Source organism: Lepidochelys kempii, chromosome 1 (genome assembly GCF_965140265.1).
Source record: "Lepidochelys kempii isolate rLepKem1 chromosome 1, rLepKem1.hap2, whole genome shotgun sequence".
Lineage (NCBI taxonomy): Eukaryota > Metazoa > Chordata > Testudines > Cheloniidae > Lepidochelys > Lepidochelys kempii.
In genome coordinates this window covers 48,370,508-48,393,422 of record NC_133256.1, presented here as the reverse complement: position 1 = coordinate 48,393,422, position 22,915 = coordinate 48,370,508, and the positions used below count along the sequence as shown (strand labels likewise).

At 39.4% G+C, this 22,915-nt stretch overlaps 1 protein-coding gene across 2 annotated transcripts in view; it reads left to right on the top strand.

The window, feature by feature from the left end:
* Positions 1–22,915, top strand: part of STARD13 (StAR related lipid transfer domain containing 13) — a 473,464-nt gene that overhangs the window by 135,321 nt on the left and 315,228 nt on the right. For both annotated transcript variants that reach the window (XM_073341701.1, XM_073341692.1), the window contains exon 3: positions 9,864–10,022. In XM_073341701.1, coding sequence (XP_073197802.1) covers positions 9,864–10,022 — 159 coding nt within the window. The remainder of the gene's footprint in view (positions 1–9,863; positions 10,023–22,915) is intronic.

Here is a 22,915-nt window from a genome sequence, read left to right as displayed (position 1 = left end):
CAGACAGAAAGTACTCTAGAAGTGTGATGTATCATTATAATGCCTACCTTTCCTGCTTCTCTTTTATAAAATTTTTATAGGTAGAACTAGAAGGAAAAATGTCATTGTTAGTTTTCAGTGGACATAAATTAATATAATAAACAAATAGTTCTGCTAGGTCTAAGTCCTGGGTTTTTTAAAATAGAATTAATTTTCAGTGTGCTGTTTATCTGTAGGACAACTTATTTCAATAAAAGTAATTGTTTGCAGTGTTATAGGCATGTTGATCCCAGGATTTTAGAGAGAGAAGGTGGAGAGGTAATATATTTCACCAACAGATATATATATTATATAATATACAATATATATCTGTTGGTGTGAAAGATAAGCTTTTGACCTATACAGAAGAGCTCTGTGTACCTCCAAAGCTTGTGTCTTTCACCAACAGAAGTTGGTCCAATAAAAGATATTGCCTTAGGTTCACCCACCTTATCTCTAATAAAAGTAATTGTCATTTGAAAGCCATTACTTGGTATTTAGTTATTAAATAATGTTATGAGTGTGTGATAAATGCATATAAATTAATGGATTCAGCACCTTTTTTGGAGCAATTATACTTAGGTGTTACAAGACAGCGTTGGGCCTGTATTACACTAGGTCAACCTCACTGACTTCAGCAGAAAGAAAAGGAGTACTTGTGGCATCTTAGAGACTAACAAATTTAGTCTCTAAGGTGCCACAAGTACTCCCTTTCTTTTTGCAGATACAGACTAACATGGCTGCTACTCTGAAACCTGACTTCAGTGGAGTTATACTGATACGTAACAGAGGAGAATTCAGCCCATAGCATATAAGATCAAACTGATCCCTCTCTTCCCCTAGACCTTTTTAACAGTAATTTTTTATATTTCTGTAAAAACTTCAAGAGACTTTTAAGTATATGTAATATATTGTTTATCTTTCATGTGAATTGAAAGGTATCAATAGATATTTGATTCAAAGCAAATATGTAGATCTATTTCAGTGTATATTTGAACAGTCCTGAATTCCTTAAGTCCTTTCTTAGATGTTGTCAGAGTCTGAATGCAACTAACTTCAAAGCCTTACATGATCTCACCAACATCTTTTTTTCTCTCTGTCTTACTCCCTTTAACACCTTTAGGTCTCCCAGTACTCTTCCCTTAAATCTCCTCCTTAGCACTACAGACAGTGTCATATTTCTTTTCTGTCAAACATTCTCTCCCCCTTCATATCTAGGGTGACCATATATCCTGTTTTGGCGGGGACAGTCCCTTTTTTAAGCCCTTTCCCAGACGTCCCAACTTTTTTTTTTTTTTTTGCAAAAGTGGGCATTTGTCCCATTTGCTCTTGCCGACTTGGGGTATGGTGCAGTACGGTGCGGGGGAGGCAAGCAGAGATGCGGGGGAGGCAGGGTTCCAGCGACCAGCAACAGCCCCTGGGGTGAGGGGGGTTGGCAGGATTCCAGTGACCAGTAACAGCATCGCAGGGGGTGGGCTCAGGCAAGTAGCTGGGAGTGTCTCATTTTCCCTTTGGGAAATATGGTCACCCTATTCATATCCCTCAACTTCAATAATTTTTCCTTCATTTGTTTTCTCACTGTTAAACTTTGAATGCTGCCTCTTAACTGATTTGTTTGCCTTTATATTTTTTTCTCAATTTTAGACTGCAAGATCTTGAGGGTAAGGAATGTCTTCGGTAGGGCACTGTGAATATTCATGATCCTATAGAAATATTAAGAATAATTTGTATGCTGCAAATATTATAATATATACTTAGTAAGAAATAGATTCTAAAGCATTAACGGTTATTAGGAAATCATCAGTAAACTACCACAGAACTTTTCAAACTAGGATTTCTCTGTAAAGTTCTTTAGTCAAATGTAAACCTCAGAATAGGCTTTCCTCATTTCCTCTTGTAACTTATAATGTCTTGTCTTTCTTCATAGTGTGAAGAGGTCCCAAGAACAATATTGACATCTCTTTACTTATTTTCTATTTATATGTAGTATTTTGTAAATTAATTTTTGTGTAAATGTTGTAGACAGCACATAAATGCAATATTAGTTGTATTCCAAGAAATGGTCAATAACTGAAATAATTGCTATTCTAATTTTCTTGCAATCTGCACTATGTCATACTTAAAAAAATTCATATATATGCAGCTGAGACAGTTATACAGATGTATATAAGAGCAATATTTTCAGAACAAAAATCTAATATTACAGTTCCTTACAAGGAGTGTGGGGGAGAGTCTTTAAAGGTATATAGGCAGCTGAAGATACAGATAGTGGGATATTAAAAAGTGCTTAGGCACTTAACTCTGATTGGGAGTGCCTAAATACCATTGGCCTGGAGTATTTTGATTGAAATGTTGACCCTTCATGGATGTTTTTGGGAAAATGGCAAATCTTTGCTTCTGCTGATTCGTTTTTTGTATGTGTTTCTCTGATGTTTTTTTCCTGGACGTGGAATACAAAGCTATTAGCTGATAAGTTGGTTCTTCAATTTCTATTTTTAGCACGAGGGAAATCTCGTCTTTACATCTAGAAAGACACATCATGAAGACAGGAAACATGGCACTTCCTATTTACTAACCTAACCAGAAAGTAAAATGTCAAGACACTTTACTGCATAAACTGTTTGCACCATTTTACCAGTTTTACACCAGAAGGGGCTGTATATAGCATGCAGCTATAATGCCTCAGCTTGTGGACTCATTAGCTCACAAAGCTTATGCTCAAATAAATTTGTTAGTCTCTAAGGTGCCACAAGTCCTTCTTTTCTTTTAGCTCTTATGAGTTATGCATGGTTCGCTGATCACTGTTTGGAGAGGAGATTCCAAAGAGAAATGCTCAGGTTCGTTTCCTTGTCAGTATATCTCTTGCATTGGTAGTGGTCACTGGAGACAGGGGACCTAATGCTCCACTTAGTTACACCTGTGAAAAATGGTGTAACCGAATGAAGACTCAGTCCCTTGATGTTTATCATCAGGAAAATATAGCAAATCATGGCTAATGGATTGTTCGAAGTTCACTCTGGTTGTATTTGCTGACCTGCATAGGCAGCAAAGCAATAGAACTAGAAGTTACCTTGTGAGCTCCAAATTTGTCATTTAGTTGCATGAGTGAAGCATTCATAAATAGTAAATATAGTGAGCATCTATAATACTGCTGCACAGAGTTCAATGATACATTGTGTTGATATTTGCATTTGATAATATGGGGCTTTTAAAACCCTAAGCCAACATCTCTTCCTACTTGATTTGCTTTTGCAGAGATTTTTGTCAAATTCATCAAAATTTTGAGGCTAATCTCTCCTTCACCAGCTAGTTAGTTGTGTGGCACTATAATTCTGTGCTTGTGCTTTTTGTTTTACTCAAAGCTGACCATACAGAATCTTTCTGTTCCTTTCAATTTTATTATAATTGATTTAATTAAGATGATTACAAATGTCAGATATTCCTTTTGGTACCCACCATGAAGATCTTTTTCAAGTCATGTTCTTGTGATATTTTTGGTTTGCTATGATCTGAGAATATATTCAGAGCTTTGCTGAATTTTTTAAAGGACTATGTCACTAACATCCCCCACCTTTTGTGAATGATGACTGGTTATATGTGCATTCTTTTGGCCCAAGAACACTTGCAGGAAAATACCCTTCTGTAAATTGGAGTATGGTATTCAATTATATTTCATAGTGGTCATGATGACAAAGTTACCATTTTGCTGTAGTAAGTAATTTTTGATGGAGTGAAGCATAACTGGTGCAGTCTGGTACCTTCCTGAGCAGTAAAACATCTGGGCATTCTTGGTCACTAATTTTGATATTCAGGAGCAATCTAATGTCTCTTGAAGACCATGCCAAGAGAGGTGTGAATGGGCAAAACTTAGAAGTTTGAGTGTGGTGCAGGTGTAGATGGGATGTGAAAAGCAGAGTTCAATTGTTTAAAGGTAAAAAAAATAGTGGAATAGATAATGCTGATGGGGCATTGGTTCTGAGGTAGCTGAAGATGGGATAACCCAAGAGGATCATTCATATGCTGAACAGGAGCAGATGTCAATAAAGACAGCTTCTCTGGTTGTTCGAATGCCAATTCCATAGCGTGTGTTCACAATGCAAATTTGTCAGCCTGTTTGTGAAATTCACTGTTGCCTGACATCATTGTTTGTTAGAAGGTAAGGATGTTTTGTTGCAAGCAGTGTGAACTGAAGAAAAATATTTTTGATAAACTTGTTAGAACAAAGAAACTTTCTATTTTCTGTTTAAAAAATAACCCCCACATACACTTCCAACCATTGTAATTTTTAAAAAGAAAATTCCTTCACCAAAATTAGTTTTCTTTTTAAAAATCAGAGTTCTTATTTATAGAGTATCGCTCTTTAAAGGCTTTGTGGCTGCATGCTAATGTTTGAAAGGCTTTGCTTACCACCAAGAGAGCACTTTTGGGGGAACTAAGTCACAAACAATGGGGGATTCCTTAAAAAGACCTGGGAATCAGGGACTGGGCTTCCCCTACCCCTTATTTCATGTTACTGCCCTTAAATATAAATAATTAATGTAACTGTGTGGTATGTATAAAAGTTCCCTTTAGAAATCTGTTATGCTCATTATGGAAGTAGGGCTGTCAAGTGATGAAAAAAATTAATCGCAATTAATCGCACAATTAATTGCGCTGTTAATAATAGAATACCATTTATTTAAATATTTTTGGATGTTTTCTACATTTTCAAATATTGATTTCAATTACAGCACAGAATACGTGTCCAGTGCTCACTTTATATTTTTATTACACATATTTGCACTCTAAAAAACAAAATAAATAGTATTTTTCAGTTCACCTAATCCAAGTACTGTAGTGCAATCTCTTTATCATGAAAGTTGAACTTACAAATGTAGAATTACATACGAAAAAACTGCATTCAAAAATAAAACAATGTAAAACATTAGAACCTACAAGTCCACTCAGTCCTACTTCAGCCAGTTGCTCAGACAAAATAGTTTGGTTGCAATTTGCAGGAGATAATGCTGCCCGCTTCTTGTTTACAGTGTCACCTGAAAGTGAGAAAAGACGTTTACATGGCACGGTTGTAGCAGGTGTTGCAAGATATTTATGTGCCAGATGTACTTAAGATTCATATGTCCCTTCATGCTTCAACCAGCCTGATGACAGATTCTGCTTGATAACGATACAAAGCAGAGCAGACCATTTTTATCATCTGAGTCAGATGCCACCAGCAGAAGGCTGATTTTCTTTTTTGATGGTTCAGGTTCTGTAGTTTCCACATCCGAGTGTTGCTCTTTTAAGACTTCTGAAAGCATGCTCCACACCTCGTCCCTCTCAGGTTTTTGATGGCACTTCAGATTCTTAAACCTTGGGTCAAGTGCTGTAGCTATTTTTAGAAATCTCACATTGGTACCTTTTTTGCATTTTGTCAAATCTGCTGTGAAAGAGTTTTTAAAACGAACATGTGCTGGGTCATCATCCGAGACTGGCATAACATGAAATATATGGCAGAATGCTGGTAAAACAGAACAGGAGACGTACAGTTCTCCCCCAAGGAGTTCAGTCACAAATTTAATTAACACATTTTTTTTAATGAGCATCATCAGCATGGAAGCATGTCCCCTGGAATGGTGGCCGAAGCATGAAAGGGCAGACGAATATTTAACATATCCAGGACGTAAATACCTTGCAATGCTGGGTACAAAAATGCCCTGCGGACGCCTGTTCTCACTTTCAGGTGACATAAATAAGAAGCAGGCAGCTCCTGTAAATGTAAACAAACTTGTTTGTCTTAGCGATTGGCTGAACAAGAAGTAGGACTGAGTGAACTTGTAGGCTCTAAAGTTTTACATTGTTTTGTTTTTCAGTGCAGTTATGTAACAAAAAAAAATTTACATTTGTAAGTTACACTTTCACAATAAAGAGATTGCACTACAGTACTTGTATGAGGTGAACTGAAAAATACCATTTTTTGTTTAGCATTTGTACAGTGCAAATATTTGTTATAAAAATAATATAAAGTGAGCACTGTACATTTTCTATTCTGTATTGTAATAGAAATCAATATATTTGAAAATGTAGAAAAACATCTAAAATATTTAATAAATTTCAATTGGTATTCTATTGTTTAACAGTGCGATTAATTGGGATTCATTTTTTTTTTGAGTTAATCACGTGAGTTAACTGGGATTAATCGATAGCCCTATATGGAAGGTTTATATAAAGCTATTTTGAGCATAAGAGAATGCACTGTAGCCCCAGTTACTTAGAAAATGGTCAGAGAACATCCTCTCTGGGTTTGGTCCTGCTGTCTTCTTACAGGCAAAACTGCTGCTACTGATTGCAGGGTTGGTTTGTATCTTTATACAAAACTCCCTTTGAGAATCTTGGGAATGCGTGAGTGGAACAAGAGGCAGATGTGGTATTGAGTCATTGGAATACTTTCAGTAAGTCATTTATTTGGGATTTTCTCCATAGATCAGACAGAATTTGCCCTTGAATATTTGTATTGTATTTTTACATATACGTGTATATATAAACACACACTCACACACAGAATATGGCATTGGTGTTTTTGATCTAGGGTTCAGTAATTTATTTTATTAGTGAATGACTACATAGTTATACATTACAGTTACATTAAAACAATTGGCTTATTGAAATTATCTGAAGTGAAAAACATGAGACATCAACAAAATCTACAATTTTGCAACCTTCTCATAACCCAAATGCATGTATAGCTCAAATCAAAAGGCTTTCTAATTTAAGTATGTGATGAGATCTGGCTGCAAGGTTAACCCTGACCTCGGCGTATTCTATAAGAATGTATTCATTCCTTCAGTTTAAGTTTAGATTTGCTGGCAGCCAGCATGCCTATTGCAACAAGCTTCACAGGCAAAATACTGAAATAAATGTTCCTTTTATCGCAGATGTTTTTGCTGAATAGGATTACTGAAGAAAACTAAGCAGCCGAAAAACAGGGTGCAGAACCTTTTCTGTCCCGGAGGCATAAACAGCCATACTGAATGTCTGGAATGTGTTTACTTCTCATTCTGAGAAAATAACAAATTGTTTTGTAGATTATGGGAAAAACCCTCATGTCTTCATTTCCACCCATGCATTCTCACTGACTGCAGTGGAGTTCTATGTGTGCAAGTGAGCACAGAATGTAGTCTTACATGCTTAATGTTTCTTAGATTAGATTCGCTTGCTGTTCAAAAAACAAACAAAAAAACAAAAAAAAACCCCCAAACCAATGTTAATCTCTGTTAGGAGACAACAGGCTGTAACTATGTTTTATATTTGGTTGATTATCCAATATGTCTCACTAAGTTTGGTGCAGTTAGGTTAATTCTACATATGTAGTAACTATCTGAAGCATAATAATGTTAGGTTTCAGAGTAACAGCCGTGTTAGTCTGTATTCGCAAAAAGAAAAGGAGTACTTGTGGCACCTTAGAGACTAACCAATTTATTAGAGCATAAGCTTTCGTGAGCTACAGCTCACTTCCTCAGATGCATATCGTGGAAACTGCAGCAGACTTTATATACACACAGAGAATATGAAACAATACCTCCTCCCACCCCACTGTCCTGCTGGTAATAGCTTATCTAAAGTGATTATCAGGTGGGCCATTTCCAGCACAAATCCAGGTTTTCTCACCCTCCACCCCCCCACACAAATTCACTCTCCTGCTGGTGATAGCCCATCCAAAGTGACAACTCTTTACACAATGTGCATGACAATCAAGTTGGGCTATTTCCTGCACAAATCCAGGTTTTCTCACATTCCTCCCACCCCCATACACACACAAACTCACTCTCCTGCTGGTAATAGCTCATCCAAACTGACCACTCTCCAGGAGAGTGAGTTTGTGTGTGTATGGGGGTGGGGGGGATGTGAGAAAACCTGGATTTGTGCTGGAAATGGCCCACCTTAATTATGCACATTGTAGGGAGAATGGGCACTTTGGATGAGCTATTACCAGCAGGATAGTGAGTTTGTGTGTGTGGTTTTTGGGAGGGGGGTGAGGGGGTGAGAGAACCTGGATTTGTGCAGGAAATGGCCCAACTTTATTATCATGCACATTGTGTAAGGAGTTGTCACTTTGGATGGGCTATCACCAGCAGGAGAGTGAATTTGTGTGGGGGGGTGGAGGGTGAGAAAACCTGGATTTGTGCTGGAAATGGCCCACCTGATGATCACTTTAGATAAGCTATTACCAGCAGGACAGTGGGGTGGGAGGAGGTATTTTTTCATATTCTCTGTGTATAAATAAAGTCTGCTGCAGTTTCCACGGCATGCATCCGATGAAGTGAGCTGTAGCTCACGAAAGCTCATGCTCAAATAAATTGGTTAGTCTCTAAGGTGCCACAAGTACTCCTTTTCTTTATAAGATTAAAGTAAACTTTCTATCTAGCCCTTAATGAATAGCTATAACAAATACATATATATTTTTATTTAAAATGCTATTTCACATACAGTTTTAAAATCATCAAAAATCAACCAAATGTGGATTGTATATTAATTATTTATAAACACAAATAACTTTATTTTCATTGCAAAAATAGAGTTGTTGCTGCAGTATCAAAGATTCAGAGTTAAAATAATAAATCAGAAAATGGAAATCTTTAGATTATAGCAATTCATATTAGCCCATTTTGTATTATTTAAGGTAGACATTTTTCAGCAAACACAATAATGTATTAAGCCACACACATAACCAGAAAAACTGGAACGGAAGGTACTAGATATGTAGGATATGGCTAAGTTAACATTGTTGTTGGAACATAAATTGTTGCATTTCTTGACTTTTGTTATTTTAAACCCTTAATGTTCCAGACAGATTTGTATTTTTTTTCTTGTATGTTGTAACAAGACAACTAGAAACATTTTTTTAATGTTTGCTGTTGTGACAGAGTGCAGAGAACGAATAGATGAACCTGCACTCTGATCTCTCAGATGTTAATTAAGTTCCCCTGGAGAAATCTGATGGAGGTAATTAGAGAATCAGGTTGGCTGGATGGATGGGATAAGGAGCCAATTAGCTTATCAGCCCAGGGCTGATAAAGAGGAAGGAAGGAAGGAAGTGCTAGAGAGAAAGGGGACCAGGGCTAGTTGAGCTCAGTAACATGGAGGCCTCAAGGGAGGGAGACAGACATGTGTTCCCTCAGGTCCTGGGGAGATGGTCAGAAAGTGCTGTTGGTGCTGTAAATAGGCTGTTGTGGAAAAGGTGAAGGTAACTTAAAAGGGCACAGTGAATGAACAGCCTCTGGAGTCCATGCAGTTTCTGCAGGGAGAGGAGCTATGTCCTGTGGCAGCTGGGAATTAAAAGCTGTTTTTGTACTTCAGAATTGCCAAGACTGTCAAATCTGGCCTGTCGTGGTTTGGGGTAGGTTTCTTAGTCCTCAAAGGATCTAAAGAAGTGGATAAGGAGCATTCTTAGTCTCTAATTTGAAGTGGCATGGATGATGATTCTTTAACAAAAAGAGCTTTTTCTCTTAACTGTTTGTAGGATGCTTGAGTTACAGTAAGTGGATGGGGAGGGGGGCGGGGGGGAAGAAACCGCAATTTTCCACGTAACTTTCCCCTCTCAAAATACCAGGTTTCATTTGCTTAGTGTTTATGATGTCATATGTAATCCTACTAGTTCTCCACAGAGGCTTCTAGAAAAAACAGCGTAGACAAGACCTGAATTTCTAATATAAACAGATGCAAAAAATGAAATTAAAAAAAATAACCTTTCAGGCCTGACTTATACTATACATCATATAAACTTAATGGACACAATCTCAATTGTATTTTTGTCTTTGTTTGCATTTTTAAAAGACTTTTTATTTTTTTATTTTTTTTTATTAAAGGACTCATTTATCCCCTTACAGTCCCCTGTTAAGGTGGAGACAGGCCTTGTTCACAGAGATCATCAGAGAAAGGGAAGCTGTGGGAATAAGAGGGCAGGCTACCAGGATTTAGATGGTTTGCCAAGCTCAGTGTCAACTGGAGCACGACCAAAAACTGAAGTAAGTAGCTATTTTTTATATTACAGCATATTCTGGCTTCAATTCTTTACCACAAGACTTGCTATTTATCATTAAAATCTTCATTGTATTTAATTTAAAATAAAAATACAGTCTATAAATACAATGCATCACAACTGTAAATCTTTTACAATAAGACTGGCAAGTGTTCCCAATACAATATGACAGAGTATTCAAGGTCAAGAATCTGAGTCCCGTCACTATTTTTTACTAGCATGTTATCTGCATTATTTTGTTCATTCACTGTTTAAGAAGACCTGAAGTCTCTTGGGAGTCTTTCCATTGACTTTAACTGGTTGTAGATCAGGCCCAAAATTTGGATCCACATCTGAATGTCCCCAAATTTCAGGACTGTTCAAATCAAGAGTTTTAGTCTGGGCCCATTTCTAATCAATAGTATTAATTTCACTTTGTTTCTTTGCCTGTGAGATGGTATAAGCCCTCATCCAAAGCCTATTGACACTAATTGACTTCAACAGACTTTGGAACAGGCCCATAATAAGCTAAGTAGATAGTGATATTTATGTAGATCTATGGAAGGAAAGTAATTCTAAGATCAAGCTCCTAGTTACAAAATAGCAAACCTTTTTATTTGTCCTCTGTAAATTTCTTTGGTGCCTGCAATGGTTAAGACATTCTCTTTCTACTAATGTCAAGTAAAATGTATGCACTTAAGATACGTTGCCTAAGGTGTTTTGATTCAAGTAAAGGTATATTGCCTTAAAAGAAAGATAACTATAATATGCCCCTTTTATCCTAGCGTGAAATTACATAGTTCTCTGTAAATTCTATATTCCATTACAGCTTGAAGGTCTGCTGCTGTCACTCAGACTGAAGTTTGAAACATTGGAGCTGACTTGTTTGTTTGAAATACACTAATGTACTTTCAGAAGAGATTCTCATCTTAGTTAAATAGTTTTCTGCTTCTCTCTTTTGCAGCTGCCCAGCTACTTTAATTTGCTCAAGTTACATTAGATCTCAGAATCCACTAGAGAAAATGAGATATTTGATTGCACTTAATTGTTTTAAGTCAGATGTTCAGGCAAGCACTAATATCTTTGCTTATGTTTCCACCCTACCAATACAATCTATATAACTTTGAAGTGATGTTACAGTAATTTTGGGTTTTTGTCCACAAGTGACTGTGTGTTTGCGGTGGGAGATGCTGGAAGAGAAGGAATAAGTGTGAACATATCTTATTCTTCTTTCCTGATCTCTACAATCCCTCCTAGTATTGTACTTCAAGGAATGTTGGTATAATTAATACCAAACTCAGAAAACTTCACTGATACAGGTGATACGTACATACAGTGTCAGTGATAACAATAATGTAAGTTAGAATGTACTTACCATTGTTTACAATGAAGTCCCTAGAATCATACAGTTTAGAAATTGAGAAGACTTATTAGATGACACAATCCATCCCCCAAGGTCCAAGTAGAACTCTTCCATACCGTACACTTTTTTTAACACTTGATCAAAGTTCCAAGCGTTTTGCTGCATAGTAGCTTACGACATGATTTCTGCAAAATGCTAGTGGTCTTTTTAATAATTCAATAGTACTAGCCACTGCTGTAATTTGGACATAAATAATGAAATTTGACTTCGCTAATTTTGTCTGGAGGATAAAACATCTTATTTTTTCTTTCAAAATTAGATTTTAGTTCAAGTGGTCCTTTTTCAGGCCAAGAGGGAAGAATGAAAATAATGCTCTCTAGTTTCAGAGACTCTGTACATCTGTTAAAAGGCTGTTTCTAAAACATTTTTCTGTTATGGTTAAAAGGCATAAAAATAATGTATTTTTAAATGGACATAGCAAAACTATTTACATTAAAAAAGAGGGATTAATGGGCCTGGTTTGTCAATGTATTTCTCCAGTTTTAACCCTACGTAACTCCACTGATTTGAATGGAGTTACACAGGCAGAAAACTGGCATAATGCAGTGGTAAATCAGAGCAAATATGTTTTAGTGCACGAGTCTATTATCTCTCAAGATTGGAGTTCAAATCTTGGAATGAGTCAAAAAGAGTTTAGCTTTCTCAGCCTTCTCCCTATATAGTCCCACACAAATCCCCTACGCTGCCCCAAACCTGAAATAATTTTGTCTTGATTTAGCAAGTGCAGCTCAAGAGACCGATGTTGGAAATTGCAAGTCAGGAATGAAATGTATTGGCAGAGCTCTGCAAGGGCGTTCTTGTACAATACCTGACACAAGCTAGTGCTGTTAGCCCCTCGTTTTCATGACTACAAAGTTCACTGACTGTTTAAGAACTATAAAAAAGAATAAGTGGCTGTGGAAAATTCACAGTTCAGGAACTATATTGTTTAGATATTTTTAAAGGAAGAACATAAATGCATTGCAACATTTCTGATGAAATACTATTGAACAGAACGTTTCCCTGGCTATGAGAGGGCTTGTCCTAGAAAAGAGAGCATAATAGTTGTTTTAATGAGACATATCCTAGACACAAGTACAATAGAAGACTTAACTGAAAGTTTCATCATGTTAATTTTTCTCCTCCAGTTCCAATGTATAAACTAATATGGGAAATACTAGTTGTGAGGCACTCAGTGCTCTGCTTACTTCTGTAGATTACACAACTGCGGTGTGTGTAGCACACAGTGTGACCAGTAAGAAAACAAGGTTATGAATGCTGTGACCAGTTAGTTTCCTTTAGCTGTAATGCTAGCACTTAGATACAGTATCACAGTTATCACTATTCTAACGTTAGGCCAGTGCTTGGATTTCCTTAACCACCTGGTTCAGAAAAAGGAAAACAAAAATGGTTTCTTGCAATGTACTGTGCTGAAAGACTTTCTGCTCTTTTTTTTCTATAGCAAATATCACTATTAATTGTTTCTCTGGAAGACGTTAGTTAGATGATGTTTTAAAAAAAAAATTGGTGTTTTAGAGATGTCCACAAGGAGTGTAGACAGCGACATATTAATGCCTAGGCTGACAAATTTCAAGGGGCGGCAAATTTATAGTAGCAGCCAGAGGCTGCTTTCCGCAGTGCCAGTTTACGCCCTCTGCCCCTGGCTCCACCCCAACTCTACCCCTTCCCCAAATCCCCGCCTCCTCTCCTGAGCGCGCCACATTTCCCCCCCCCTTTCCCCTTCCTTCACGAACCTGTTTGGCGCACAAGTACTGGCAGGCAGCGGGGAGAAGCAGGACCTGGCGGCGCACTCAAGCGAGGCGACGGAGTGGAGGCGGGGTGGGGGGCGGCAATTATTTCTGGGCCTAGGGGTGGCAAAATCATTAATCCGCCGCTGAGTGTAGAGATGGCTGATGTTATCTACCATTGTTTAGATACGTATAACTAATGATATTGTAACCCACTGGTCAGTGTGTGTTACAGGTCCCTTATTGGCCAGCACAATATTTGCTAAGGTAAACATATAAAATGAGAATTAATATGTGGTGATTTATTTAAATAAATCCTTCTACCAGAATCTGAGGATCTCAAAATGCTTACTGATACTCAGTTGATTCTCACCACATTTCTATGAGGTAGGTAAGTATTATTTCCATTTTACTATGGGGAGGAGGTTGAACCCTCAGCTGGGGGAAGGAAAGCCTGCATTGCTTCTGCAAAAATCTTGTTGCACTCAGTGAGATTTTTGCAGGATTAAGGACTGCAGGATCAAGCCCATTCTCTCTCTGTTCACTTGTCTCCACACATTCAGCATCTGCGTTCTTTCTGTTCCTTCATGCACAATTTTCTCTACGAAACAGAGCACATTGCATTTAATGTTCTACAGCTATTCTGGCATAGGAAATGTCATTTAGGCCAGGTCTATGATAGGAATACTTGGAAATATAGCTATAGTGGTATATTATACCAGCAAAGCGCTCCTAGGGTGGATGTGGCTTATGCTGGCAAAACTACACTTTCACTGACATAGCTTATTCCAGCATGTTGCACCCCTCCGCGCCTCCCCCTCCCCCAACCTTTGAGCAAAACAAGCTATGCTGATGAAAGCACAGCTTTGTCAGAAAAACGGTGTTTACTTTAGGGGGTTTTTGCTGAGACCGGCCCATTGGTCAGGGATTACCCCTCTTCACACCCCTGATGAACATAGCTCTGATGGCAGAAGTCTGTTGTGTAGACATGGCCTACAAGTGATTGAGGATAGTTAGGGTGTGTCTACACAGCCCACAGCAACAAACCTTTCAGCCCAGGTCAGCAAACTTGGGCTAGCGGGGCTCATGCTGGCACTCTAAAAATAGCAGTATAGACAGGGTTTTGAAGTTGCAACTCAGGTTGGAACTCAAGCTCTGAACTCCACTCCTCAGGCTTCAGGGTTTCATTTTTATTGGCGTTAAGCAGAAGTTGTTTTGCTTCAAGTTTGTCATTATTTTAATTAATAAAATGAAACGTTCTGTATAGGAAAGTTGCTCCCTGCAAGTTTTTCAGTCTTTCCAAACAGGCCAAAGTTGAGTGACCAGGAAGTGAATCCAAAGGGACATTACATGATTTTGGCACTTTTAAAACTGGATTGGACAAAACGTCAGTAAGTGTAGTGCAGGGAACAATGCCATCTCTGGTAGCGAGAGACACTGGATGACCTAAGAGGTCTTTTCTGTCTCTTGAGTCTGTTTGTACTGGTAAAGAGCTCTCTCTCTGTGTTTTCGGAGTGGTAATTTTAGATTCCCTCTGTACTGAAAAGATCATGTGGTTTCATGATTAGTTAGAATCTTGAATAACTGTCAGTTCCAAGTAAATAAAGTGTGTGTTTTATGCAGTTTTTATAGATGGATTTTTCATGACATTGTTTTTTTCACAAGAATATTATGTCAGGTACTGTAAATGATAGACGCATTAAAGTTGCTATGCTACATTTCAGGCTTACTGCACTCAGTCTTAGAAATACATTGTTAATTTTCAAAGGCAATTTACAGACTCCGTATCAACAGACTTGGGGTGTAAGTTGTCAGACTAATTTCTTTTATAAATCCAGAGCAAGAGGTAAACAGGAATGGTACTGATAGATAATATTGTGTATATATGCAAATAAATAAGATAAATAACTTCATTTCCCTGACAGATGACTATATACTGTACTCAATCAAGTGAGCAAAGGAAGAAATTTATTTCCCCTTTCGTTTATTCAGGCACTATACATAAGCAGCTGAACTCGTGTTTCTTTAGATTCAGCACATCTGGTTTTTGACTGGGTGACAAAGGCAATTCTCAGCTGTTTTGTAGCAGCCACAAATAAAGGATAGACTATGGGCCATATCCTGTGAGGTGCTGAGCACATTCAGCTCCTGTTGGTGAGACATGAAGATGCTCACAAGATTGGGCCCTAAGAGATCCTGTAAACACTGGCCTTGTTAGTTGGATCTGAAGATGACCTGTGTGCATACCTCTGGGAGGAAGGTATTGCTACACTCTGTGTCTTATCTGTCTAACTAGCTATCGATATTCTATTTACTTTTGGTCTGCCCCTGTAATGTATTTGTTGCCCCAATGTGAGAAAACGGAGTGAGAATGTTCTATCTGTTAATATAGTTTAATCAAAGACATTTCCTCATCAATGTAACCATCATGCATTTTTATTGCAGTGGTCCCTATTTGGGGGCCCAATCCTGTAATCCTTGTTTGCATGGGACTTCAGTGGGACTGCAACATGAGTAAGGGTTGGTCCTTTGTCTTTAACAGTAGTTATTTGGAGGAAGAGAAAAGAGGAGAGATTTTAAAGTTAGTACAGAGATTGTTTAGACAAAATCATCTGGGACAGTGGCAATGGTCCTTGCCGGGCTGCACAGGACATTGGGGTGTACAAGAAGCTGTGCATCTGTGTCAGGACCTCTGCTAATAGCAGTCCCGATGCTCCCTGAATTCTGGGGAGCATAAGGACTACTAGCTCCTGCTCCCCACCCTAAGGAACAAGCAGAGACTACTCTGCACACTAGATGACCAGAGAGAGAGGCCAGCACACACAGTGGAGGGAGCAAATGTTCCACTAAGGGATAGAGCAGATTGCACACCCCACTGCCCATGGAGTAGCTTTTAATAGAGATTGTGCTCCTCTTGCAGAGGTTCAGCTCTACATAAAGGCCACAATCCAGTCCTGCACATAGATGGTATCTTGCAGCAAAATATGGTGTCCTACAATATTTATCAACTATTGCTACCAGTATTCAAAGCTTGCATTATTACTCATTGCAAAGTTGGATATTTCTCTAGACATTTTCTTTCTGTATAAGCCATGTAGCCTGAAGCTGTAGAGGATAGGGAGCTAACTGTAGATGACCAGGGGAAAGAGCGAACAGAACTCCATGGGGGCAGGAGCTATCTGCCACCATCTGTTGGTGAACTGGGGAAAGTATCGCTACAGAGTTCATTTGCATAAGCTTTCTACCCAGAAAGCCTCCAAGTGACACTTAAGGGATGTCTTTAGAAATGTATCCAAACTCCAAATTGGTGGGCTATTGAGACTGAACTGAAGGACAAGATTAGACAGCGTTTCCTATAAGGGCTAAAGACAGGCCTGGCTGAGTACATTCCTAGACTCTGGGACTACACTAACTACTGACCCCTAACTGTAAGTGGAGTGAAGCAGTGGAAAAAGGGGGGAGGGGGGGAGTGATGTGTTAAAGAGATATTTGTGTATTGAACGTTCATGCCCCTGGGTGGCAAATTAAGATAAAAGACTATGACTAATGATACTCTTGTTATGGGTACTTTACTTGTTGTTATTCATATATTGTTGTGTTTTCCGAAGTTGATGATGTGTTCTCTGGTCCCTTAATAAAGTATTTCCTTGTTTTAGACTCAGACTCAGTGCTTGCAAGAGGGGAAGTATTGCTTTTAGGGGCACTCAGGGAAGATACATAGTTTTTCCCATGTTTCTGAGTGGGCATTCAAGCTGGTGGTTTGTGTTAATTATAAAAAGAACCTGTAGACATTTGAACCTGACCCTTGATGCTGTGGACCATGCCTGGCAGAAGCTTACATTTGTTTGAAGCAACCAAATGTCACAATTGTAAACTTCTTTACATCAGCAATTTCAGTGTTACAGTGATTAACCATCTCATATACAGCAAAAAGTGTCTGGTAACTACAGAAGCCCAAGCCTACTGAACTGAAGGACATACTGGTTCAAATTGTTAAAGAGGCCACAAACTAGCCTTTGAACTAGAGCATCAAAATTGTCTCTGATGGCTGTCATCTTGGCCAGCACACCAGGGTTTGAACTAGGCACTTCCAGACTTAAATATGCGAGTGTCTCCAACAGCTTAAGCAAAAGAGCAAGCTCTGTAGCTAGGGGCTGTAACCGAATCACATCCTCTGTCCACTAGGCACAGAAAAGGGTGGCGTAATACACACAGTGGGTTACCTGTATACACAATTGTATAGTTGTACACACTTCTGTGCACTTTCAATGAATTATTGACACTCATACAAAAGAAAAAGCAAGTGCCACCTGGAACCTCAGAGGTGAAGAGCAGAAATTACTATGAAATCCTAATTTGAAACGACTATGCACATTTTAATTACCCCAGTTACCTCTTAAGGCTTGTCTTCACTACCGGGGTAAGTCAACCTAAATTATGCTACTCCAGCTACATGAACAATGTAGCTGGAGTCAACGTAGCTTAGGTTGACTTATTCCCGTGTCTTCACCGTGCTGCGTCAGTGGGAGATGCTCTCTGGTCGACTTACCTTACTCTTCTCCAGTAGCTGGAGTACCCATCTCCCTCCTTGCATTTCAGAGCCCAATCTCCAGCCCAAGTGCGAACTTCTACATGGCTATTTTTAGTATGAGCCCAAGTCTGTAGACCTGAGCTCTGAGACTCACTGCCTTGTTGTTGGTGGTGTGTTTTTGTTGTTTTTTTCTTTTTTTCACGTGTGGACATATTCACTGTTTGTTGTAGGTAACTGGGACCGTAAAATAGCAGAAGTGGAATGTAGATTCTGGGTGGAAAGGTCAACATTCAACCACTAGGTGTAATGTGGAGCTCAGCATCCCAGACATGGCATTTAGGATGAGTCGAGCAAACTGTGCTGTTAGATGTTTTCTGTGTAACCTTCTTTCATTTAAAAAAAATCACTTGTTGTTCAGTGTATAGAGACGGAAGTGAAGTCTTTTTTTAAGACCAGTAAATACAACACTGATGTTGAATCAGAGAGGAAGAACAGAGAAGGGCTTAAAATAACCAGGCTGGCACAAAACTAGAGAACCCTGGTTTTTTGGTTTTGTTGTTTTTTTTTTCTTAAGAGATGGTGGTCAAATTTATGGGTATATTCTCAGCTTCTCCATGTTTATGGCTGTAGTAGCTGCAAATTCCCCATTAATGGCAAATAGCATTGTGGACTCTAACATCCTGTGTGTCATTAGCTTATCCCGTTAATGTCCTAAGAAATGTAACTTGTTTGTTGTTGGTTGACCAAATTTAATCAGTGTGGTTGCACCTGCTTATGCAAAGGTTGAATAATATGGCATGGTATCTTAATTGTTTATGTAAACATGAAATTCAGCAAAACAGTTATTCGTGGACAGAGAGATCCCTGAGATCTGAGGCCTGATTCAGATCTTGTGCCAGTTTTACACTCCTGTAAGTGATGATAGTCAATCACCCTTTTATTTGTTTATGTTGCATTCTGTGTAGATACAGTACAGCAGATAAGGTTTATTGATTGCAAGTACATTGGTATCTGTAGCTCTGCCTCTGTGAGCTCATAAAATCTGTGAGAGGAGCAGCTTTAAGAATGGATAGTTGGGCTGAAAACCACCCGCAAGTTACAGGAAGTATAATTGATAACTCAGTAGGTGGCACTCTTCCCTCTGAATCAGTGGTGAACCAATGTCCCAGAAAAATATTAAGCAACTCTATACAGCTTGAAGTGCTTACTTCTGGATGAGATGTGAAATCAAGGCATTGATCTTTAATTTTCGAGAGTTGGCCTTGATTTACATTTAAGAGTAGTTTAACACTAGGTCCCTTGCCAAATTTCAGCTCCAATAATCTGCCTACCTATAATTCTCCCTATAGCTTCAGTTAAGTTATTCTTTATATCTTGTTCTAAAAATGCTGTCCCATGGTGGTTGTGCTTTGATCTCAGAAATGATTGCATTTCCATAATGGGTAAAATGATTCTTTATGTACAGTGTGTTGAGTGTTTTGAGATACAAGGTCTTGTACAAACTATAAGCTGTTTTTTGACATTATTACCTGAGATCTTCAACCAATCATAGAGTAAACTTAAATTGCCTATTTAAAGGGGTTTTTTTGCCTTAAATTAGATTTAAAAAATCCAGATGAAATTTTTTTTTTGCAGTTTTAAAACCTAACAGCAACTAAGATATTTGTGTATTTTTTTTTGAGTTCTTGATAGTTCTAAAATCTACAAAGGGTATAAATATATCCTATCTTTCTGGCAATGAAATCACTCTAAACAGTAAATTAAAATATTTTTCTTAACTTGAATCGTATTTTCAACTCTTAACATAACATTATAGCTTCAGAGGGGTAGCCGTGTTAGTCTAGATCTGTAAAAGCGGCAAAGAGTCCTGTGGCACCTTATAGACTAACAGACGTATTGGAGCATGAGCTGTCGTGGGTGAATACCCACTTCGTCGGATGCATTTAGTAGAAATTTCCAGAGGCAGGTATAAATATGCAAGCAAGAATCAGGCTAGGGATAATGAGGTTAGCTGAATCAGGGAGGATGAGGCCCTTTTCTAGCAGTTGAGGTGTGAACACCAAGGGAAGAGAAACTGCTTTTGTAGTTGGCTAGCCATTCACAGTCTATAATATTATAGAACAGTTTACCGTATTTTCCCTTTGGTCAGTTGTTGCACTAAAACATAAATTATTAAATGTTTCCCTAGCTCTGGAATGTTTTAGTGGCATCAAATGTTAACATAAATTCTGCACCTTAGGGACATCTGAGACATAATGTGGAAGCAAATAGTATGCATTGTATGGCAACCCTGTACAGTATTTTGAAGAAGTTTAAAGTAGTGTTTAGAGAAAACAAATGTTCTAGATTAACCAGGCTGTGAATCTTTCAGGGCTTAAAAGTCATTTTGGATAGAAGAGGACGGGGGATTACAATGTATTTTGTGCATTGCTTCCTCTTAAATGAAAATTTTGTCAAACTGAGCCTGGTTGTATGGTGTGTGGTTGGTGTGTGGGTTGCGCCGGGGGTGGGGGGGTTTGCATCATAGAGAAGCAAGTGTCAGAACTTTTGAAACTACAGAAACTAATAATAATTTGGCATTTGTATAGTACCATCCATGCAAAGATCTGCAAGCACTTAAAAAAATATTAATGGATTTAGATTCAAAATATCCCTGTTAGTATGTTTGTAATACCGGGCTGTATTCACCACAATGGACAAAAAACTGGCATTTCGCATCTCACCCACTATGTGCTTGCAGAAGAGGGGGTTATCTGCAAGGAGCGTGGTTGCAATATTTTTTTAGGATGGGTAAAAATTTTTTAAAAATTAGATTTTTTTTTTAAATTACACACTTTTGTTTTTAAGAATAAACTTATTTAAAATTTTAACCCTAAATGTTAAAGCCTAAACACACTATAATCTGTTAAAATAATTTAAATGAAATAAAACAATTAATATTAGCCGTACATATTTACTGCCAAAGTTTTAAAGAAAGAAAGACCCACTGATCTGGTGAAGGTCACCAGCTGAGCACCTGGATCCAGAGTTTGCTGAAGTGTTAAACCAGCTTTTGACAGCAGTCTCCTCTACTGCAGGTGCCGAGAGAATGTTTTCTTCATTTCAGTCTATTCAACTTGTACAATTCAATGACTACTTCACTCAAAGTTTAAAAAAAAATAATTGGGAGTAGGCACAAGGAGGAAAGCTTGTTTTCTTCCTCCAATCCATGAATAAAAACTAGGTGTGAGTGGATGAGATCTACTAGTTCTAAAACTATGAAGGACATGGTGGCCAGAAACGATCTCTGCAATTCACTAACTACAGATAATACTCCCTCTGTTAATAAATCAGTTAGTTTTAAATGCAAAGCATGTTTTGATAAACTTTTTCTTATGATCGTACACATAAGCATTTGCACATTTTCATTGAACTCCAATTTCCTTCCAAATAGAACTTGACACAAATCACAAGTAAGGAAGCTACTGTGAAGCAAATCCTGCTGCACAAAGCATTCAGGTGATCTGTCAGAACTGCTTGTTCTTTCCTTTTTCTTTTTCCTTTCCTCTTGAGAAACCCAAACAAAGTGGCACCTCCCAAAATGAGGCTACTGGGATCTATATATTTTTAGTTATACAGCTTTTCACTTTCTGTGCATTCAGTACTGCCACACTTTATTATACAGTTAAGGTTGCCAACTTTCTAATTGCACAAAACTGAACACCCTTGCCCAGCCCCCTTCTCTGAGGCCACACCCCCACTCCAGCCCCACTTCTCTCCGTCGCTCGCTCGCTCTCTCCCACACTCACTCTTTCACTAGGCTGGAGGTTGGGGTGCAGGAGGGAGTGAGGGCTCCAGCGGGAGGTGCAAGCTCTGGGGTGGGTCTGGGGCCAAGGGGTTTGGAGTGAGAGAGAGGGCTCGGGGCGGGGAGTTGGGGTGTAGGAGGGGATTCGGGCTCCGGGAGGGAGTTTGGGGATGGGATGGGGCTGGGGCAGGGGGTTGTGTTGCAGGAGGGAGTGCGGGCTCTGGGAGGGAGTTTGGGAGTGGGAGGGGGCTCAGGGCTGGAGTAGTGGATTGGAGGTGGGAGAGGGTGTAGGGTCTGGGAGGGAGTTAGGGTACAGGAGGGGATTCTGACCTGGGACAGGGGGTGGGATTAAAGGTGCAGGATCTGGGAGGGACTTAAGGTGCAGGAGGGGATTCCGACCTGGGGCAGGGGCTTCGGAGTGCGGGGTATAGCTGGGTGGCGCTTACCTCAGGTAGCTCCCGGTCGGCAACACAGTGGGGCTAAGGCAGGCTCCCTGCCTGACCTGGCTCCGTGCCGCTCCTGGAAGCAGCCGGCATGTCCGATCCCTAGGCGGAAGCATGGCCAGGCAGCTCTGCATGGTGCAGTGCTGCCTGTGCCCACAGGCGCTGCCCCCACAGTACCCACTGGCCACAGTTTCTGGCCAATGGGAGCTGCGGGGGCAGCGTGCGGAGATTCCCTGGCTGCCACTGTGCCTAGGGGCCACAGGGACATGCTGGCTGCCTCCAGGAGTTGCATGGAGCCAGGGCAGGCAGGGAGCCTGCCTTAGCCCTGCTGCGCCGCTGACCAGACTTTTAACAGCCTGGTCAGCAGCCACCTGGATGCCTTTTTGACCAAGCATTCCGGTTGAAAATTGGATGCCTGGCAACCCTAGTTAGCATGAGGATACTTAATCTGTCAGTTACTAGTTGCTTGCTCTTCATATGTGTCCAGTGACTTTATAAAAGTGCTAAATTATTCCCTTTGGTCATATAAAATAGAACCACCCCTTTATCACACATACACACAATGTGCACATGCACACAATTTGCTCACTGTGGAAATGCGGGGTAGATTGTGACTAGTATCACCCATGGGTGTGCAATGTGGTGACAGGCTACAAGAAGATGCTGCTCATGGGAAAGCCACAATTCCAGTCATTGTGTTGTGCAAGCTTTCCAATGATTTCAGGGGGACTTGGATCACGACCTTTAGGGCACAAGGCCCTGTGGAATCTAGCATGGCCAGCAGCCCTAGAAACCTCAAACGAAGAAGTAGGCCATGTCCTCATTTTTCCCTATTCCACTGGCTGAGTTGGCGCAGGGAGGAGAGATGCTATGCTTCAAGGGGGCAGGACGTGGTATGTTTTCACCCTGTTATCAGGATCTTTGGCTTAAAAGCACAAAAGGGGCCTTAAATAGTAGACCAAGGCAGAGAAAACAGAACTACAGTACAGAGC